Source organism: Emys orbicularis, chromosome 8, assembly GCF_028017835.1.
Source record: "Emys orbicularis isolate rEmyOrb1 chromosome 8, rEmyOrb1.hap1, whole genome shotgun sequence".
Taxonomy (NCBI): Eukaryota; Metazoa; Chordata; order Testudines; family Emydidae; genus Emys; species Emys orbicularis.
Window position 1 is genome coordinate 107939020 of NC_088690.1, and position 18690 is coordinate 107957709.

Genomic DNA, 18690 nt, shown 5'->3' on the forward strand with positions numbered 1-18690 from the left:
GGGCGCGTGCCTAGGGGGGCATTGCCCGGGGATTGGGGGCGCGTGCCTAGGGGGGCATTGCCCGGGGATTGGGGGCGCGTGCCTAGGGGGGCATTGCCCGGGGATTGGGGGCGCGTGCCTAGGGGGGCATTGCCCGGGGATTGGGGGCGCGTGCCTAGGGGGGCATTGCCCGGGGATTGGGGGCGCGTGCCTAGGGGGGCATTGCCCGGGGATTGGGGGCGCGTGCCTAGGGGGGCATTGCCCGGGGATTGGGGGCGCGAGCCTGGGGGAGCATTGCCCGGGGATTGGGGGCGCGTGCCTGGGGGAGCATTGCCCGGGGATTGGGGGCGCGTGCCTGGGGGAGCATTGCCCGGGGATTGGGGGCGCGTGCCTGGGGGAGCATTGCCCGGGGATTGGGGGCGCGTGCCTGGGGGAGCATTGCCCGGGGATTGGGGGCGCGTGCCTGGGGGAGCATTGCCCGGGGATTGGGGGCGCGTGCCTGGGGGAGCATTGCCCGGGGATTGGGGGCGCGTGCCTGGGGGGGCATTGCCCGGGGATTGGGGGCGCGTGCCTGGGGGAGCATTGCCCGGGGATTGGGAGCGCGTGCCTGGGGGAGCATTGCCCGGGGATTGGGGGCGCGTGCCTGGGGGGGCATTGCCCGGGGATTGGGGGCGCGTGCCTGGGGGGGCATTGCCCGGGGATTGGGGGCGCGTGCCTGGGGGGGCATTGCCCGGGGATTGGGGGCGCGTGCCTGGGGGGGCATTGCCCGGGGATTGGGGGCGCGTGCCTGGGGGGGCATTGCCCGGGGATTGGGGGCGCGAGCCTGGGGGAGCATTGCCCGGGGATTGGGGGCGCGTGCCTGGGGGAGCATTGCCCGGGGATTGGGGGCGCGAGCCTGGGGGAGCATTGCCCGGGGATTGGGGGCGCGAGCCTGGGGGAGCATTGCCCGGGGATTGGGGGCGCGTGCCTGGGGGAGCATTGCCCGGGGATTGGGGGCGCGTGCCTGGGGGAGCATTGCCCGGGGATTGGGGGCGCGTGCCTGGGGGAGCATTGCCCGGGGATTGGGGGCGCGTGCCTGGGGGAGCATTGCCCGGGGATTGGGGGGCGCGAGCCTGGGGGAGCATTGCCCGGGGATTGGGGGGCGCGTTCCTGCACGGGGGTTGGAGCCTGGGGCTGCAAGGGGACAGTGCACCCTCGGGAGCCCGCTGCAGTGTTAGTTGCATGGAGGGGGCAGCAGGTGTCTGCAAGCTGGGGGGTTAAAGCCCAGGGGTTGCCACCTCCAGGGTGGGGGTGAATCTGGGACTGCAGGCACATGCAGCAAAACAGGGGTGCAATAAGATTGAGGGGGCGTTATGTTGGGGGAAGTGTGAACCAGGTGGCATGTGCCCAACATAGAGGTTGTGCTGGGTAGTGCCAGTTACAGCTGACCATACACCTAGGTGACCCATGTATATGGTGCATGGGGCCGGGGGGGGAGGGGGAGGAGGAGCAAGGGTAAGTAGTGGGCAATGTCTGTTAGCCGAAGTTGCACTAAGTATCCTCTGTACTGGAGATGCTGTGGAGCAATGAGAGGTGGGGTCGTGTGTGTCAGGTTGGGGCAAAGCAAACTCCCTAACAGTCAGAGCAGTCATAGGGAAATGCTTGTCAATGCCTCAGAGCCACCCACACGTGGGCAAGCTGGAGTCATGAGGGCAGTTTGCTAAATACAAATTGCCTGTGGAGGGCGAGTAATGTGGAGGGACGTTCAGAGTACTGGTGCTGCGTGGCATCTCTGCAGGCACTGGAAAGTAAGAGTAAACGAATACTGACAGAAAAGAGCCCTGGCATCTGACACAAAACTCAAATTATGAAGGTCTTTCCGGAGCTCTGAACAGCACCTTAATTTTGAAAGGAAGAGCAGCCCCCCAACCTTTCGTGTCCAAACCAGACAAGGAGAAAACCCATAATAATGGTGGAAATGGCTCCTCCACTTCAATTCTGGAGGTAGAATCCTGACCTCAAAGGGCTAGACATGCTTATCTTTATGCACTTGGTAGCCTCAGTGACTTCAGGAGGACTGTTCTTAAGTAAACTTGCCTGCATGGTTAGAGGAGGGACTGAATGTTCTTGTCTCTACTCTCTGTAAGTGATGAGGAAATAACTTGGTGGGTTTTGCTTTTAGCTGATGTTCTCTGCATGGATCAGACGGAAACCCTCTTTCTCCCCTCAGTACTTTTCCAAACCCTGACTGAGTGGTTCTCCTTCTTGCTGATTGCATGGAAATTGACCACTTGTGTTTCCTGCTACTGTGCAATCTTTAATCCAGAAATGTAGATGTCAAGTCACGACGGGCAGATCTGCCTGGGTTTCAAAAGAGAAGAGCAGCGAGGTGCGCTCTAGGAAAATTCAAGGGAGGAACTGAGCACTGACTGGAGAGCAGCATAACATAACTATGTTGTTTCTTGTATAGAGAACATCACTGATGTGAGCCTCAAATAGCATGTCAGGCTCCTGCTCCACTAATGGTTTGTTTCTAGATGAGCCATGCAGAGTAGGTGGTGCAGCTGGTTGCTGTGTAATTACAGTCAGATTGCTTTGTTGGAAGAGTTTCTCTTTGATCCCCAGGCTGACAATTGTCTTTACTGTTCACAGTACATACACCAACAATTCCCTCGCCACTGCCATTTACATCCTCCTGTTCTGAGAGTGGATAGGATGCTGCTTGTAAAAATATCACCAGTTGTTTTGGCAGGCATGGGTAGAATTTGGAAATGAATCTGCCCAAAAGCTGGGGCGATCGATCTGCATTACTGACTGGATTTGAAATTATGCTAATTGCCTTTTGGGCAGGACCCCATTTTAATGGCTTGGCTGAAGTTGAGCTAAGCATGAAGGAGATTGCTCCTTGCTCTTCTATTGGGCACCTATGTTTTTCGCTCACTTCATTCGTTCTAGGCGGGGGAGGTAATTATTTGGGTTAGGGAGGGTGGGGTCTGCACCTTCCCAAAGGCTTCGCTTTCTCTCTTCAGTTATCTTCCCCATGCTGTCCCTTCGCGAAGCCTTGCAGAATATCATTCCACTTCCTTTTCTGTGTGAGCCTCTCTCCTTGATTCACCTAATGCCAGAAGCTTAAACAAACGCTTTGGAGGATAAATTCATCCTGGCCGTCAGTGGATTTTGGCCCTTTAAACTATGATGTTAGTTTCAAATGAATGCTTACACCTCTTCTCTAACCTCTAGGACAGTGGTTCTCAAACTTTTGTACTGGTGACCCCTTTCACATAGCAAGCCTCTGAGTGTGACCCCTCTTATAAATTAAAAACACTTTTCAATCTATTTAACACCATTATAAATGCTGGATGCAAAGCGGAGTTTGGGGTGGAGGCTGACAGCTTGTGACGCCCCACATAATAACCTCGTGACCCCCTGAGGGGTCCCGACCCCCAGTTTGAGGAGCCCTCCTGCCCCCATCCTGATAACCTGGCTCACACCTCTTTTCAGCAAAACTCCCCTCCCCATTGAGAAGGGGGATCATCCAGTTTTGTTAGATGCTGCTATGGAGCAGTAGATCTTGCCTTTACCATGGAAACTAGAAGCAGCACTTCTGCAGCACTGTGCCGGCCTTACGTGACTGCCTCTCCTCAATTCAAACCTGCCTTCCCCGCTGCTTGGTGCAATGGACTTCCTGTCGGCCACTGTGGTGACTCTCAAGGCGTGTTTTGTGTCAGCTGATTTAGGGTTAAAGCTTGCTCAGAAATAAGAGTAGTACCGGGAGAGGACACAGTGTGGTGAGAGACTTGTTTTTTTTTCCCGGAACACCCCTTATCTGAGGGGGACTTTTCTGAAGAGAAGGAAACCACTTGGGTCTCCAGGACAGGAGAGGTTGATGTGAACTAACCGCAGGTGAGACAGAAATAGGTGCCCTGCTGACTAAGGAAGGAGAAAAGTAGCTCGAAGGACACCTGGAAGCTCCCCAGTGCTGCCTCCTCATTCTAGTATGTACTTTCGGTGGCTGTAAAACTTCTAACAGCAGGAGGAGTGTGGACTTGACTCTAACCACAGGGAGACTGCAACGGGATGAGGTGATTGACTACCTTGGAGCAAAGGGTTCTGGGTTGAAATGAACCTCTTAAGAGTGACCGCTGTCTCAGGTAGTGGAGGAGCAAGTTAATACATGTGCTTTATCCAAATACACCTCTACCTCAATATAACGTGACCTGATATAACACGAATTTGGATAGAACGCGGTAAAGCAGCGCTCGGGGGGGGGGGGGGGGGGGAGTCTGCGCACTCCGGTGGATCAAAGCAAGTACGATACAACGCGGTTTCACCTATAACGCGGTAAGATTTTTTGGCTCCCGAGGACAGCGTTATATCGAGGTAGTGGTATAGTCTGTATGCAGAGCCTTGCATTCCTCCACCTACAATTCTAACCGAGATCTGCCGATCGCTTGCTGAGAGTGTTTGGAGAGAGAATGTTTATGGTCCAACATATATTGGGCTAGCAATAGGCTGGGAGTGGGGAGCCAGGAGGGGAACAGCAGGGGTTATACTTTTAAGGTCAGGATTTAATAGCATTGGGCAGGGCTATGTAGGAGGAAGCTTGTGTAACTTCTGTCCGTGCTACGTTTGGCTCCAGCCGGAGCAATAACTCCCTCCGTTCCCCGGTCAACTAAGTTGCCAAACTTCAGAGACTAGATTTTAGAGGCACTGGGGCAGTTACTAAACTGAGGTCGCTGCTTGCTGGATTTCTTACAATAGCGGGTCTTAAAGCTTGACATCAAAGATCTCTTTAGATAATAGGGTGGAAGATGCCACGCTCTGCTGTCTCTGTTTCGTGTGTTCTTCACGTGCAAGCTCTTCTCAGATGTATTGCATGAGGCTCACTAGGTAAGATTGTTTCTATGCCTCTCTTCTCCTTCCTTTCCTCTTCCTCCCGCCATAGCCCCCAGCCCGAAAAAGCAAATGTGGCACGTTTCCAGAGAACCCTTAGTTGCTGTGCTGCAGTGGCTATTGAGAGCAGCTGGGATGTTCAGAAGGAGAATGAAGAGTTGAAGATGATGACATGTCTGAGCCTGAGTGAAGAGGACAGTGGACTTGTCATAGTGGCACAGAAATGGTTTGGGGCAGGGTGACTACCGGGAGCACAATTGTTCGCTGGGGAGAGGAGGCAGTGTTGGAGCCAGGAGGTTACCGTGGGGGAGAGGAGGAGCCAGGAGCAGAGCGCACACAGCTGCTGTTGGGCGTCCTGAAGGGAATGCTGGGAAGTGGCTGGACAGGTGGGAGGGGAGCTGGAAGAGCTCGGTGCCCTGAAAACCCAGGGGGTTACGCTTGGAAATTCCCTAGCGTTCTTCAGGATACCTTCCACCCTTGTCTCATCTTCCTGGCACTAGGGCAGCAAACTGTCCTCCTGTCTGGCCTGCTGTGCCCCGGTGTGTTGTATCTGACTCCGTTGCCGTGTCTCCGCTGGCTTTCGTCTGTTCTTCCTCTGTCCTTCTATTATTTGCATTAGAGTAATGCCTAGAGATCCCTAGTCAAGTCAGGTGCTGTCCCTGCCCCAAAGAGCTTCCAATCTAAACAGACGAGTCAGAGGAGGGTATGATCCCTGCTTTCCAGATAGGGAACCGAGGCTCGGATTTTGGGCAAGTCATATGACTGTGTTGCAGAGCCAGAAACATGAACCCAGAACTCCTGAGTCCCCGTCCAGTGGTGTAACCCCAAGGCCAGGCATCCATTCATCTTTCCATCCCTTGTTGTGTGTCCTAGCTCGCTCTGGGCCTTGCTTTCTGTTCTCAAGCCTTGCTGCTTCTCTCCACCAATTCCCTCTGCCGCCTCCACCTCTTTTCCCCATTCTGTTCTCTCCCTCTCTGCAGTGTTGTCTCCCTGACCAGCGCAGAAGCTATAGCAAATACTTGAGTGCCTGTTGTCCAGGGAGAATGGCTGTTTGCTCTGGGCCCAAACCTGCTTTCACTACAGTCTCACAATTGCTGCAGTCGGAGCAGAAGCAGGCCCCTTGTGCCCAGGGGAGCGACTCCGAGTTGCATAGTGCCACACACTTCCATGCACGTATATTGCATATCTCCGAGGCTGTGATGCTTGCTGGTTCTCCTTGTGGTTTGTTACTTAAAGGTGAATTGTGACACTCCTGTGGTAGGAATGGAAACAGAGCCTGGATCAGCCCAGCAGTAATTAAAGCATATTTCTCTCTTTGCGTTTCCGCAAATTAACGACCGGTTTCCATCCAGTTGCTAATACTGCCTGTGGGGCTGCCACCATTGGTCACCCCCGTAGCAGACTTGTCTCTTGGTTTGCCGGATGTTTTCAGCCCAAGTGGAACTGCTGCTCTGAGGGCTGGGCCAGCAGCAGTGAATCTAGATGCTGGGTGGATTTCCATGTCCACCTTCCTAATCCTCCTGCAAACCTCTAAAGCTTCCTTGTTCCATTTACAGGCTTCGAACGTTTACCATCTTAAGACACAGCAAACATCATACTTGGGAGGCATAGTGCCTGGGCCTGCAGTCAGCATGGCATCTGGAGACTCTCCAGGCTTAATCTTGGAACTAAGCGTCTGATTGCTTCTTGGCTTGCCCCCAGGAGAAAGAGGCCTTCCTTTTAAATGCTAACCTATCGGTTCTGTAGGGCACCCAGTTGCTAGAGCACTGACAGAGTAGAAAAGCTCCTGAAAGCCTCTCCATTGTTTTCTCTTATCAGATCTTATTAGTGTGACCAGATGTCCTGATTTTATACGGACAGTCCCAATTTTTGGGTCTTTTTCTTGTATAGGCTCCTATTACCCCCCACCTCCTGTCCTGATTTTTCACATTTGCTGTCTGGTCAGCCTAGATCTTATCCAGGAAGCAGTTTAAACCCTTAGTCCAACTTGATCAGCCTGATTTCATGGGGCAGAAGGAGGGGAAGTCCTGAACCCTGGGTAAAGATTCCTGGAGCTGGCCCTGGCAGTGGGGGTTGGGACCTGCTTGTTGTCAACACGGATCTCAAAATACCAAGATGAACTAGATGAAAGACGGTTGGGAACTTTGCTGGATGTGTGTGGGGCAGTTGTTCCCCTGCAGCCAATCAGTGTCTCTTCACTGGGAGTCCTTTGGGTGCCTGTCAGTCCTGAGTGTATCCACTCCCTGGTGGGCCTGTACAGGACCCTCCATTCTGAGCACCTGTCAACAGCCTTCCGTAAAGGTGACCTGCAAGTAGATGGAGAGCTCCGGGGCTGTGTGCTGCCAGCTTGCACGGGCTGGTTGCTCTGCGGACCCGGCCTGTTTGGGAGAAGCGGTACAGACGTCAGTGTCATCTGGTGTTAAGTATCTGGGCAGGTCACCTCCAAGTGATCTGTCCCCGCAGGAATTGCTGAGTGCATCCCGGGTGGGTGTGTCTAGCTTCGGGGAGGAGTGCGGGACTTATATTGACCCCTCCACAGGCCTAGGCTCTCCGGTTATTCTGGAGGCTCCATTCAGGCATGCCGACACTGTGACTGCCTGGGCAGGCTGGTGAGGTGGTGCCCCATAATAGCCTGCCAGGGCGAGCCTGCCCTGGCAATAGCACAGGGAGCTGGTCCTGTGACCATGGCTGAGCCAAAGAAACCCCAGGCAGGGAGCACAGAAGTGACTCCGGCAGGGAGCATAGAGTTAGCAGCAGTTCCTGATGTGACTGTTTCCACAGCCACCATGTCCACCAGGAGGCTGCGCAGCGAGGACTACAACGACTACAGCTCCACAGAGGCTACGCCTGACGGGAGCCCCCCCGAAGGCATAAACAGCTTTGCCTCGCCGTCATCCTACCAGCGGTTCGGGGAGAGCAACGGGACGACGTAAGTGACTGGTTCAGAACCACCTCTTCTCTCTGCTGGCGCAGACGGCCCATGCGTTACTGAGAGTGGGCACTGCGTTCAGCTGCTGGCCACCACGGCCCCCCTGTACTCCTCAGAGGATGCTCCGGGATCCTTTGGGCGTGAAATGTGCTGTGTAACCGGTAAAGAGCTACGGCTTGCCTTGCAGGCTCTCTCGTGCCTGTCCGTACAGGTCTCTGGGAGCAAGTGCTCCACCCGCCAGGATTGCTGTCAGTTCAGTCCAGGTGTGGATAGATCGGGTACTTTCCACAGATGCTGTGTCTCAGCAGATTATTATTATTATTATTATTTCTGGCAGTTTATTTCCCCCGTGAAGCCTGACTCAGAGGCAGCATCTTCTTTTTTTTAAAAGCCTCTTTGGATTTCCCTCTTCTTCCCACTCCCTTCCTCTGCCACTTTTTTTTCCCCAGCCAGCTTTGACTTGGGGATGTGGAAGGCAAATGACTTGCCTGAATTCAGAGCAAATCAGTGGCTTGCTGGCAGTAATGTCTCTGCATCTTCCTTGCTCCCGGTTCAAGCAAAAGGGCACCCGCTGGGGCAGCTGTAATCCAAAATGATTGAACACCCTGGGCGCCCAGGTTCGCTCGGGGCTACACCGCATCTCCCTGAACGGCAGCGCAGGATGCTTGAGTTCACGGACCCATTCAGTATCCATCGCTTCTGACTGCGTGGTCACCTGCTGGTGCAGCTGGGCTTACGAAGACCTGCAGGTGCTGAGCTCTGCTTGCTGCTCCGGCAAACGTATCCGCTGCTCAGAGATCTTGCCAGGGTATTTTCTGTTCCCAGCCACTGGCAATCTCTGTTCAAGAGCAGCCTAGGACTAGAGTGGCCATGTGGCGGGGGGGCCGGGGCTGAAGGACACTGGCAGGCTTGCACTGGGGCTAGAATATCCTGTGCCACTCCTGACCATCTCTGTATCTTCTCCTCCGCAGATGGTTTCAAACCTTGATCCACCTGGTGAAAGGGAATATTGGCACTGGCCTGCTGGGACTGCCCCTGGCTGTGAAAAACGCTGGCATCGTGGTAAGACGGCGTCTTCCTTAATAGCACGGAGGCACCCACTCCGATTGCGGGTGGGGGCTCCTGCTTGGTTTCTAGACAGAGGCATGTTGCTGACTTGGACTCAGGCCTTCTGTGTGTCTAGCACCTCCTGCGTAGGTGGCTGCTGGGGTTGGTCAGAGGCTAGAAAGTGTCCAGCCCTACATCACCGGTTCCACTCCCTGCTAGGTCAGTAGTGACTGCGTGGCTAGTGGCTGGCTGTTCAGAAACCCGAGTGAAGAGCTGCGGTGTCGGGCTGGTTCCTTGGGGGAAGGCATCAGCAGGGCGTCGCTGCTGTGTTCCTCTTGGGGCCATTTCCTCTGCCCGGGCTTGAAACAGGGTGTTGGGGAAGGTTTGCCTGTGTGCTGTATTGTGTAGACAAACAGAGGGCTGCAGACTCCAGAGCTGTGGGGCTGGCGCTTTTTGCCAATCGTACAGCAACCCTTAGCAGGTCTCTTTGCAATGCTGCAGTTAGACCAGTGACTGTAAAACCTCTGGCTGCTAGATGTCCTTTCACCCCCTTATCTAGACTGAGAAAACACGTTGTGTAACGTCAGGCGGTCTCTTCTCCGCTCCTAGCAATTAAGTACAAGTGTAAGTCATGAAGTAAAACAAAACCTTGCCGTGTGACGACAACACGTCCGCCTAGCCCAGGTGGTAGAACTTGGGCGTTAATGCTGTCCCAGAAGCACCTCGCTCTGAACTGCATTCCTTAGCAGTCAGGTGCTCTGTTACCTTTCAGGTGCCGCTGAGCCTTCCTGCTTATTAACATTCTTGTGTATCTAGCTGCTCCTGCAACCCTCAGGCACTGATACAGGCGTATTCATTTCGCCAGTATCTATAACAGGCCATACAGTGCATAGCGCCAGCATCTGTGGAGGGAGCAGGCTGCTCTTCTGCCCATTGCCTCTGGAGCTCCAGGGGATCCGGACACTGAGTCAAACCCCAGCGGTTCCATTTCCCCCTTGACTTTGCTACTAATCTGGTGCCAGGCGTGGTTTAAATACCGTCCATCTTCTGTAAAGCTCCTTGAGGGGCTTTGGCATCAGACGAAGCCAACATACCTCGCTTGAGGTTCCGCGGCTCTCCACCAGTCCGCAGGCGCGAGGTTGCCCCAAACCTGGGCCTGTGCTGTACTGCAGGGAACAATCCAGCATTTGGAAAGGCAGAGCCTGGATCCTACAGAGCTTTTCCCCCTCGCAGTTCTGATTCCAGGATCAGAGCGGTGTCCCGCTGTGCTAGTAGTTTTGCGTGGGTTCCTTGGTACGCTCTTCTAATGCAGGCAGGACCGCGCTTGTGTTCTCAGCTCTCTGTACATTGCTGTCTGTGAACCCAGCCTTGCAGTTCTCGTTTTAACCATCAGAGTGCGCTCTTCTCTCTCTCCCCCTTCTCCTGCTGTCTAGCTGGGCCCGCTCAGTTTGCTGGTGATGGGAATCGCCGCAGTGCATTGTATGGGCATCCTGGTTAAATGCGCTCACCACTTCTGCAACAAGTAAGAGAAACCCTCGCTGCTGTCGGGCCTGAAGTGTTGGCGTCCTATCCCCTCCCCAGCACCCCCCTTGTCTTAGTTTTATGGAGCCCATTAGAAATGGTGACACATCCTTTAAAGTCCTCAGGCAGCATTCTGTCCGTTGAAGTGTGCTGAAAGCCCTTGTGCAACCTGTGGCCAGAGAGCTCTCCTTCCTGAATCCCTGGGGGTGGCGCATGGTGGGTGTAGAGGGTTGGAGAGGATGTTGCCTTTGTAATCTTGTAACCAGATTCGCAGAGTGTTGCACCAAGGTCCTCATATTGGGAAGAGGCTTTTTGCAAGCTACCAGGTTAGGTAAGTTACACAGACTTCCCAAGGGCGTGGTCAGTTTCTGGTAGAGAGAGGGAGCTGATGGGGAGGAACGTTTAAGGAGAGAGGCGATTATAAAGGCGATTGTGCCCAGCACGTGATTGTGCCGTGCCTGGCCCTCAGAGTCACTCACGCAGTGTGCTACGGGTGTGCACCTCGGTCCCGATTTCACACTACGCCCCCTTATCCCAGTGCTGAGCCCGGCAGTACACCTGACGGCACTGTATGTGTTGTCCCAGTCCTTGATCTCTCCAACTACCGCCACCAGGCAGTGATTCAAAGCTCTCCTGGTTCTGCCGACTCCTTTGTGAATCACTTCATCGCTCTCCACCTTTGCTTCCCCACCTGTAAAAGGGGGGTGGAGACGCCTCCCTTCCTCCCAGGGGCCTTGGGAGGTGCACGTCACTAACACCTGTGATGTGCCGTGAGATCACTGATTGGGAAGAGCCGCAGAGGGGGAAAGTATTAAAGAACGAAACAGAAAATGGAGGAGGTCACTTTCACTTCCCATGGCCTGATTATATCCCTGCTTGCACCAGTGTAGCCAGGAGCACTCCTTGTCTGTTGGTTCGAGTCCCCAGCTCACACCTGCTTTGGGTGCATTCCCATCTTCCTCTGAGCAGATACTATGGGGTTATTGCTTGTGGTTACACAAGCTTCTGACGCTCCCATCTCCATTCTATAGTATCTGGGTTCATCAGAGAAGCATGACAGAGTTATTTACAGTGGACTAGCACAGTGGTCCCCAAACTATGAGGTGCGCCCCCCTACGGGATGCAGAGGAATGTTTGGGGAGGTGCAGCAGGGCCTGGGCCAGCCTCCACGGGAGCGCCACCTGGCCCTGCTCTGCCCCCAGCTGTGGCCCTGACTCTCAGCTGCAGTGGCACTCGGCCCCTGCTGCCAACCCTGACTGTGCCTCTGTTCTTGGCCCATCCCCAGCTGCGGCTCCGCTCTGCCTCCAGCCCTGCCCCCGGCCGCAGCCTCTGGCCCTGGCCGCGGCCCGGCTGCAGTTCTGCTCCCAGCCATGGCTCCGGCTCCCAACTGCGGCCCGTGCGGGGGGGGGGAGGAGATATGAGGAAAAAGTCTGGGAACCCTGGCCTAACAGTTGCCAATCAGAAATATCTTCAGACTTGCATCTAATAGCAGCAATCTTGTGTTATTCCCCCGGTGTGTGCCTCTGAAAGTAGATTGGGCCACCAATGTCACCTTCCTCTCTCCCTTCAGATATCAAAGGCCTTTTGTGGACTATGGAGATGCTGTGATGTACGGGCTGGAAGCCAGCCCTAGCGCCTGGCTTCGGACCCACGCCATCTGGGGAAGGTACTGTGTTCTCTTCTTGCTTTGGGTTCGGATTGGGAGAGGAAGCACTGACTGGGCTCTCAAACATGCTAATCAAATAGTGAGTCAAGAGACTTAACCAGTTCTTCCAGTTCAGGGGAATGCAACCTCCTCGTTCTCGGCTTTGTCCCAGTCTGATGGGAGCCTGGCTTTGTCCGTAGCACCTTTCTTACCCTGAGAGAGGCTGCACAAAGCAAAGCGCTAGGGTCTGGCCAGGCTCTAGGCAAACACAACTGTTGTGTGCTCCGCAGTTGCTTGTATACACCCCTGGATGCTGGAGTCTGTCTCGCTGAAAGGATTGTATTTATTGCCTTGAAATGCGGGAGGTCATCCTTCCCCATGTGCTCAGTTGTGGTGCTGTAGGGGAAATGTGGTACTTCAGTGCACGTATCTGGGTGGGAAAAGGAAACTCATTTGCTCCGCAGCCTAGCAAGGAAGGGACAGATAACGCTAATTACTTCATTGCACGTTGGCACATCTTCCTGTCAGCTGCTGGACACCGCGAAAGCTTAACCGCCGGTTCAAACGCTTCCCGTCCATCTTAGTAACTCCATCGCCTTGCAGGTGTTGCCGAAGTCAGTACGTTAGCAGTGTGTCTATTACACACACTGACAATCCGTATGTGAGGCAGTGCTTCTGTGGGGCAACAAGAGCCTGTAACACCTCTTGCTGGGACAGATCTCTTTGAATGCAGGGGGGAGAAGTGGCTGAGTCTCCCAGATGGCCGGGGGGCGGTGCTGGTCCCTTCCACAGAACGGGCAATCCAAACTCATGGGGGTGGGGAGGGACACTCTTCAATTAACCACTGAAACCACTTCCCTGGGCTTGGGGTGGATTCTCCATCACTGGCAATTTTAACATCAAGACTGGATGTTTTCCTAACAGATCTGCTCGTGGAATTACTTTGGGGCAGTTCTGTGGTTTGTGCTATACAGGAGATCAGACTAGAGGAGCACAATGGTCCCGTCTGGCCTTGGAATCTATTAATTTTGGGGGTCCAGATCTTCATCCCCACCCAGTGTAAACTCTGTGCTTCTGCGCCTCTCCAAGCTGCAAGATAATGTCCCCTCCTTGGCCACAATCTTTGAGATGCCTTTACGGGTCTCTTGGGCTAAATCTCTAGAGGCCACAATGTCAGACTTACCCACGTCTAGCACAGGAAACTGAGCCCCTTCTAAAATGGGAGATGTGGTGGAGAAGGTGAACGGAGAGCTAGGCATTTTTAAGCATAAGATGCAGGATCCCATCTTATCCCTTTGCTGAGACAGCGGTTGGAAACCACTCTTGCGTAGCTGAGATCTGTTCATGCACCTTTCTCTGCTTGCAGCTCTTCTGATGGGCCTGTTCCAGGTATTGGCTTGTCTCCCCGTTGAGAGGTTCCACCTTGTACCTTCCTTGTACCCGGAACATTTTAGTTTGACAGTTGCTGGTGCAGCCTTAAAAAGGTCTAAGAGGACACAAAGGGCCTTCTGCTGTGCGAGCTTGCTGGTGAAACGGAGGGAGAGGGGAAGCGTCTACCTCTGGCAACGCTCCCTCCTACCATCAGCAAAAGCAAGCCATCCAGTTCACCCTTTGACCTCTAGCTCTGTATTGCAGCCTCCTAGCCGAGGAATCGCTCACACTGTTGATGTAGCATTAGGATCAAAAGATGCACCTCTAGCATGAGTCCGTGTCTTGCAGGCTGCATGGTTTTAGCATTAATGATTCTTTTTTAAATACTTTCTCTCTTCTCCCTCCACCCCCCACAGGTACGTAGTGGGATTTTTCTTGATTCTCACCCAGCTGGGGTTCTGCTGTGTGTATTTCGTATTTCTGGCTGACAATCTGAAACAGGTAAGACTTTGACTTTTTTGGTGATAAGGGGGTGGGGAGGGGAGTTCTTGTTTAAAAATTCTCTTCCAGATTTGGGGTGAGGGAGGAGCTCAGGTTGTTCCTCCTCCCGCAGACTAAAACCCAAACCCAGGGAGAAGAGCCTTGCTTCCATAACTAGAGCAGTACAGGAAAACGTAACCCTTCAGCCCAAAGGCAAAGATCAATATCCCGGCCACGTTCGTGCAAAGTGGGAAAGTGACAGCTACAACCTCCCCCTACCATGTATTTGTCACCGGTGATAAATGGCTGCTAGACCTCTTGTCTTCCACACTCACCGAGCAAACTAAGGCCAGGACCTGGAAAAAAAATCTGCACTAGATAAAACTTGCCTGCCACATCCCTTGGCTTTGGATGCTTCCAAGCCTCAGGGGTTAAGAGGGGAAGGGGATTATCCCACATGGCCTGTTGCAGGAATCTTGCATCTTCCTGTAAAGCAGTTGGTACTGGCCGCAATCCGATGGGATATTGGACTAGATGGTACGGTAGCCCCTAGAAGCTCTGGTTGGGACAATCGCAATTTCAGGGGGAGGTTCCTATTGTAGAATGATGCCAACGAGAGCCCTTTTAAACAGGAACAAATGAATTAGGTCTCTCCTCTCCGGATGGCAAACTTCCCAGGGCAGGGACCGTAGCGTTTAAGGCCAGAAGGGACCATCAGATCATGTAGGCTGACCTCCTGTATATCACACGTTACCAACGCCGCCCGACACCCTAAGCCCAGCAACTGAAATTAGACCAAAATATTACAGCCTAGAAACAGGCATTTGCAAAACTTCAAAGCAAGCTGGGAGTCCCCTGCATGCCTCCCCATGCCAGTCGCTCCTTTCCTTTTAAATGGCCAGAATCCAGCAGGCAGGGCATAAAAAGAAAGCATTGAAGATCTGACCGCGTCCCACGCTCTGAGCCCGGCAGTGTACTGGGGGAGCGCTGCCAAGCGTCCCACAAAGTGTCCGAGGAAACCCTGCCCACCTGCTTCCCCAGCACGAGGGGAGCTTTTCTGGGGGAACGCCCTTGATGCTGTGGTGTATCTTTTTTTTTTTTTTTTTAAGTAAGTGGCTGGAAAGGAGACTGCATCAGCAGTCGTGCCTACTTAATAAACACTCTGTGGGGAGCGGAGTTCCTGCGAGAAATCCACAGATGCGTGCCAGCTCAGCTAGTGTGTTGATCTGTCGGATGCTGGGGGGAGTGTGAGATCGCTGGAAACAGGCTTAGTTGGGTTTTATTCAGATCAGTGTAAATTTTATTACTCGACTGGGAAAGGGTGGAGGTGTAGGGGGGAAGAGGGGAGAACAACCTCTGGTTGCTCCAAAGAACTGGGCCATAATGTCATGAAAACCAGTCGCCTCAGGAGGTGGAGAGAAGAGGGAGGGGATCTCCCAGTTACCACATTTGGGAATACACCTGAATGGATTCCTGGGGGTTTCATGTCCTTCCCAGCGTTACGTTGCCTTCTGTCTTTTGGGGGTGTCCTGTCTTTCTCCACAGGGCAGTGAATTAGTATGTGAAGTGGCTGTTCTGCATCACTGCTCTCTCGGTATGATGGGCTGGTTTTTCCTTCACCTCACAGACCCTGTCGTACTCAGTCGTGAATAGAGGGCAGGTGGACAAATGCAGCCAGCTGTTGGTTCACTGACCCCACTGGCTGTCACTGCTATTTCGAGGCAGGCTTCCTTCCATGGGAACCCTTCATGTTGCTTTAATAATGGAGCAATCTCGGAGCTCCAAAGCTGGCTGAGCTACAGAGGAGCAGACCATTAGAAGTGGAGATTAGATGTTTGCTTATTTACTGGCTAAGGGAGGGGAAAAGCCCTTTGCTGGTTTCAGAAGCCCATATTTTGCGGGCTTTCTTTTACATGATGGTAAAGCAAATCCTCCTATGAGATCTTGAGCATTAAGTCTTTGCACAATATCCGTGTTTATATTTTGTGCTGTGCTTCGCCAGCCCGGGAGTGGTTACGGCTTGGGTAATGCATTGTATACTAACACCAAAGTGTCTTGAATCCAATCATGATGTGGCAAAAAAAGGAACAGGCTGTTTCTGCTTTATGCAGCGCGTGTGTGTGCGCATTGAGTTCTTTGTAAAAATATACTGTGCCGTCTTTTTAATAGACTAGTTATGGGTTGGCTAAAAAGGGTTATTTGCAACTCGTTCGGAAATCCTAGCTCAGCTGTCCAGCAATCTGACAGATTTACACTTGATGTGATAGGCGAGGTGTTTGTCTCAAGTGTCTTTGAGGACCCAGGATCTGTGACCATGGCAGGGGCCGGATGGTCTTGTGTCTAAAGCACAGGGCTGGGCTCTTTCCCAGCTTTTCATTGTGCGTGCTGTATGACCTCGATGCAAGTCTCTGAGTCGCTACGCCTCGCTTTCCCCATCTAGGGACCATAACGCTTCTCGCCTGGGAGTCTGAGTTTCATTTGCTGTTTACAAAGCTCTGTAAAATTCATATGGAAGCCGCTATAGAAGTTCAAAGTGTTTTCATAGGAAAAACCATGTTAAATGTCCCCTCCCTGCCTGCCCTAGAGTGGCGTGTTGGGTTATTAAAAGAACTTGCAGTATTTAAGTTTTGCAAATGCAACCTCTCTCTAAAAGATAAAAGCTGTGTGGCTCTTAAATTGAGAGACCATAACTGTGTAGCTAGGACTCGCCATCAGCCCCGCGACTCGGTTGCCAAGTTCAGGTTATGACAGGGAACAGTTCAGGATCCAGGGTTTTTTTTTGGCTCCTCCCTCCAGGTGATCTCTGCAGCAAATGGCACCACCAATGACTGCCATTCCAACAAAACCACGGTGCTGACTCCCACCATGGACTCCCGGTTGTTCATCCTCTCCTTGCTTCCGTTCCTGGTGCTGCTCGTGTACATACAGAATCTCAAGTTCCTGTCCATCTTCTCCATGCTGGCCAACCTCGCCATGCTGAGCAGTCTCATCATGATCAACTGGTATATCATCACGGTACGTGTGAAGACCAAAGCCGAATGCCTCTCTAGTCTAGAGACCTTCCAGAGCTCACTCAGGGACTGCATATGATAATCTTCAGATGTTTGAGAGCCGGGTGCGCCTCTCGGGGCTTCAGCCTGGCGGGGAAGGAAGGGTTCTTGGGGATTCTATCTGGCCCAGAGGGGGGGTGTGTGTCTTGGGGATCAGGGCTGAAGCCCCAAGAGGCCCCCTCCCACTGGCCAGAAGCCCTGAGACCCACCACCCTGCCGCAGGGCAGAAGCCCAGAGCTCCCCCCCGCCCCAAGTCTGGTAGGTGAAGAATGGGGGGGCCTGGAGGGCTCTGTGAGCTGCACTTTAACTGTAAAAGAGCCACAGTTTGGCTACCCCTGCATTATATGAGCTACTCTTAGGGACTGCTGCAGGTCAAGACGGTTAGAGGAGGGGGTGTGTGGCGGGGGGGGATGTACACTGGAGTCGTTGGGGTACAGTAGGTAAAGCATTAGGTGCACTGCACGGGGGGGAAACTTACCCAGCTCTTGCAGTGCCGGGTGTACACCTGCTTTCAGGAGCATTCTAGTCCACGTTGTGACGGAGTGCTTGTGAGCTGAAACTTTGAACAAGCGCCACAGAAAAGAAACCTTTGGAATAGGCCTCGGTTTCTCTCTTGCCTTTAAATCCCAGCTGCTCTTTTCTAGGGCATTCCGGATCCCAGCAACCTGCCTCTCGTAGCGGGCTGGAAGACCTACCCTCTGTTTTTTGGCACGGCTATCTTTGCTTTCGAAGGTATCGGTGTGGTAAGTGTTGGCTTGTAGCAAGAACCAGCTGCTATTTGTGCTCTCTGCAGCATCTGTTCTGTATATGTTGAGATCTCTCTGTGCTTGTAAGCCAAATGTTTGACCTGGGTGACTGGTATTCATTGTGTATTCACTACACAGACACAGCTTCCCTCCGTCTAACCTCGTTGCTACTGGGGGAATGGAGGGGTATCGAGCCCTTTAAAGAAATCTTGAAAGACCTTTATACTACAGCAGCAATTGTTCAATTACTTCCTCTTCAGATCTAATACTTTCAAAGCCAGTGTTCTGACTTAGAGACCTTGGGGTCTACCTGTGTGGCACAGATGAATGTGGCCTATAGGAGTGAACTTCCCTGAATATCTCTACCGGGTTGGGTTTTAAAGCAGCCTTGCTGGAGAGAGAAAAGACAAAGTGACATGAAGATTGGAATGCTTGGTCTATTCCCTCCACTTGAGTAGCCTGGTATCTTGCAGCAGTTTCGGTTCAATTTCCGGTGGTGCCAATTATGTTTGCCTACTTCCTAGTAGGTGCTGTAAATAGAGCAGCATGCTGATATGAAAGAGGAGGAGGTGGGTGGGTGGAGCACTTTTATTATCTTGGTTAAACATCATAGGCTATTTCCCAGAGTTCCCTTTCTAAGAGAACAGCTGTTTTCATTTCTTTGTGTTACCTGGCTGCGTAAACACATGAGCTGGAAGCACCAAGCCCATTAAGAACATAAGAACGGCCATACTGGGTCAGACCAGTGCTCCATCTAGCCCAGTATCCTGTCTTCCGACAGTGGCCAAAGCACTGGTCTTCAGAGGGAATGAACAGAACAGGCAATCATCGCGTGATCCATCCCCTGTTGTTCACTCCCAGTTTCTGGCAATCAGAGTCTCAGGACACCCAGAGCATAGGGTTGCATCCCTGACCATCTTGGCTAATAGCCATTGATGGACCTATCCTCCAGGAACTTATCTAGTTCTTGTCTAAGATACCAGAGTATTGACTGCACAGAACTGTAAAGCAAGCATAGGGCGGTGGGAATAAAAGCTTTTTCTTTGGCTT

General features: G+C 53.0%; 1 protein-coding gene across 2 annotated transcripts in view; it reads left to right on the plus strand.

The window, feature by feature from the left end:
• LOC135882505 (proton-coupled amino acid transporter 1-like) overlaps window positions 1–18690 on the plus strand; it is a 39776-nt gene that overhangs the window by 561 nt on the left and 20525 nt on the right. The window contains exons 2-8 of one of the 2 annotated variants that reach the window (XM_065409435.1): window positions 7633–7780; window positions 8752–8842; window positions 10261–10349; window positions 11919–12014; window positions 13781–13865; window positions 16641–16859; window positions 17539–17637. In XM_065409435.1, the coding sequence (XP_065265507.1) occupies window positions 7638–7780; window positions 8752–8842; window positions 10261–10349; window positions 11919–12014; window positions 13781–13865; window positions 16641–16859; window positions 17539–17637 (822 nt within the window). In that variant the 5' untranslated portion in view covers window positions 7633–7637. Of the gene's footprint in view, window positions 1–7621; window positions 7781–8751; window positions 8843–10260; window positions 10350–11918; window positions 12015–13780; window positions 13866–16640; window positions 16860–17538; window positions 17638–18690 lie in introns of those variants that run through there. The other variant, XM_065409434.1, reaches the window with a different exon arrangement.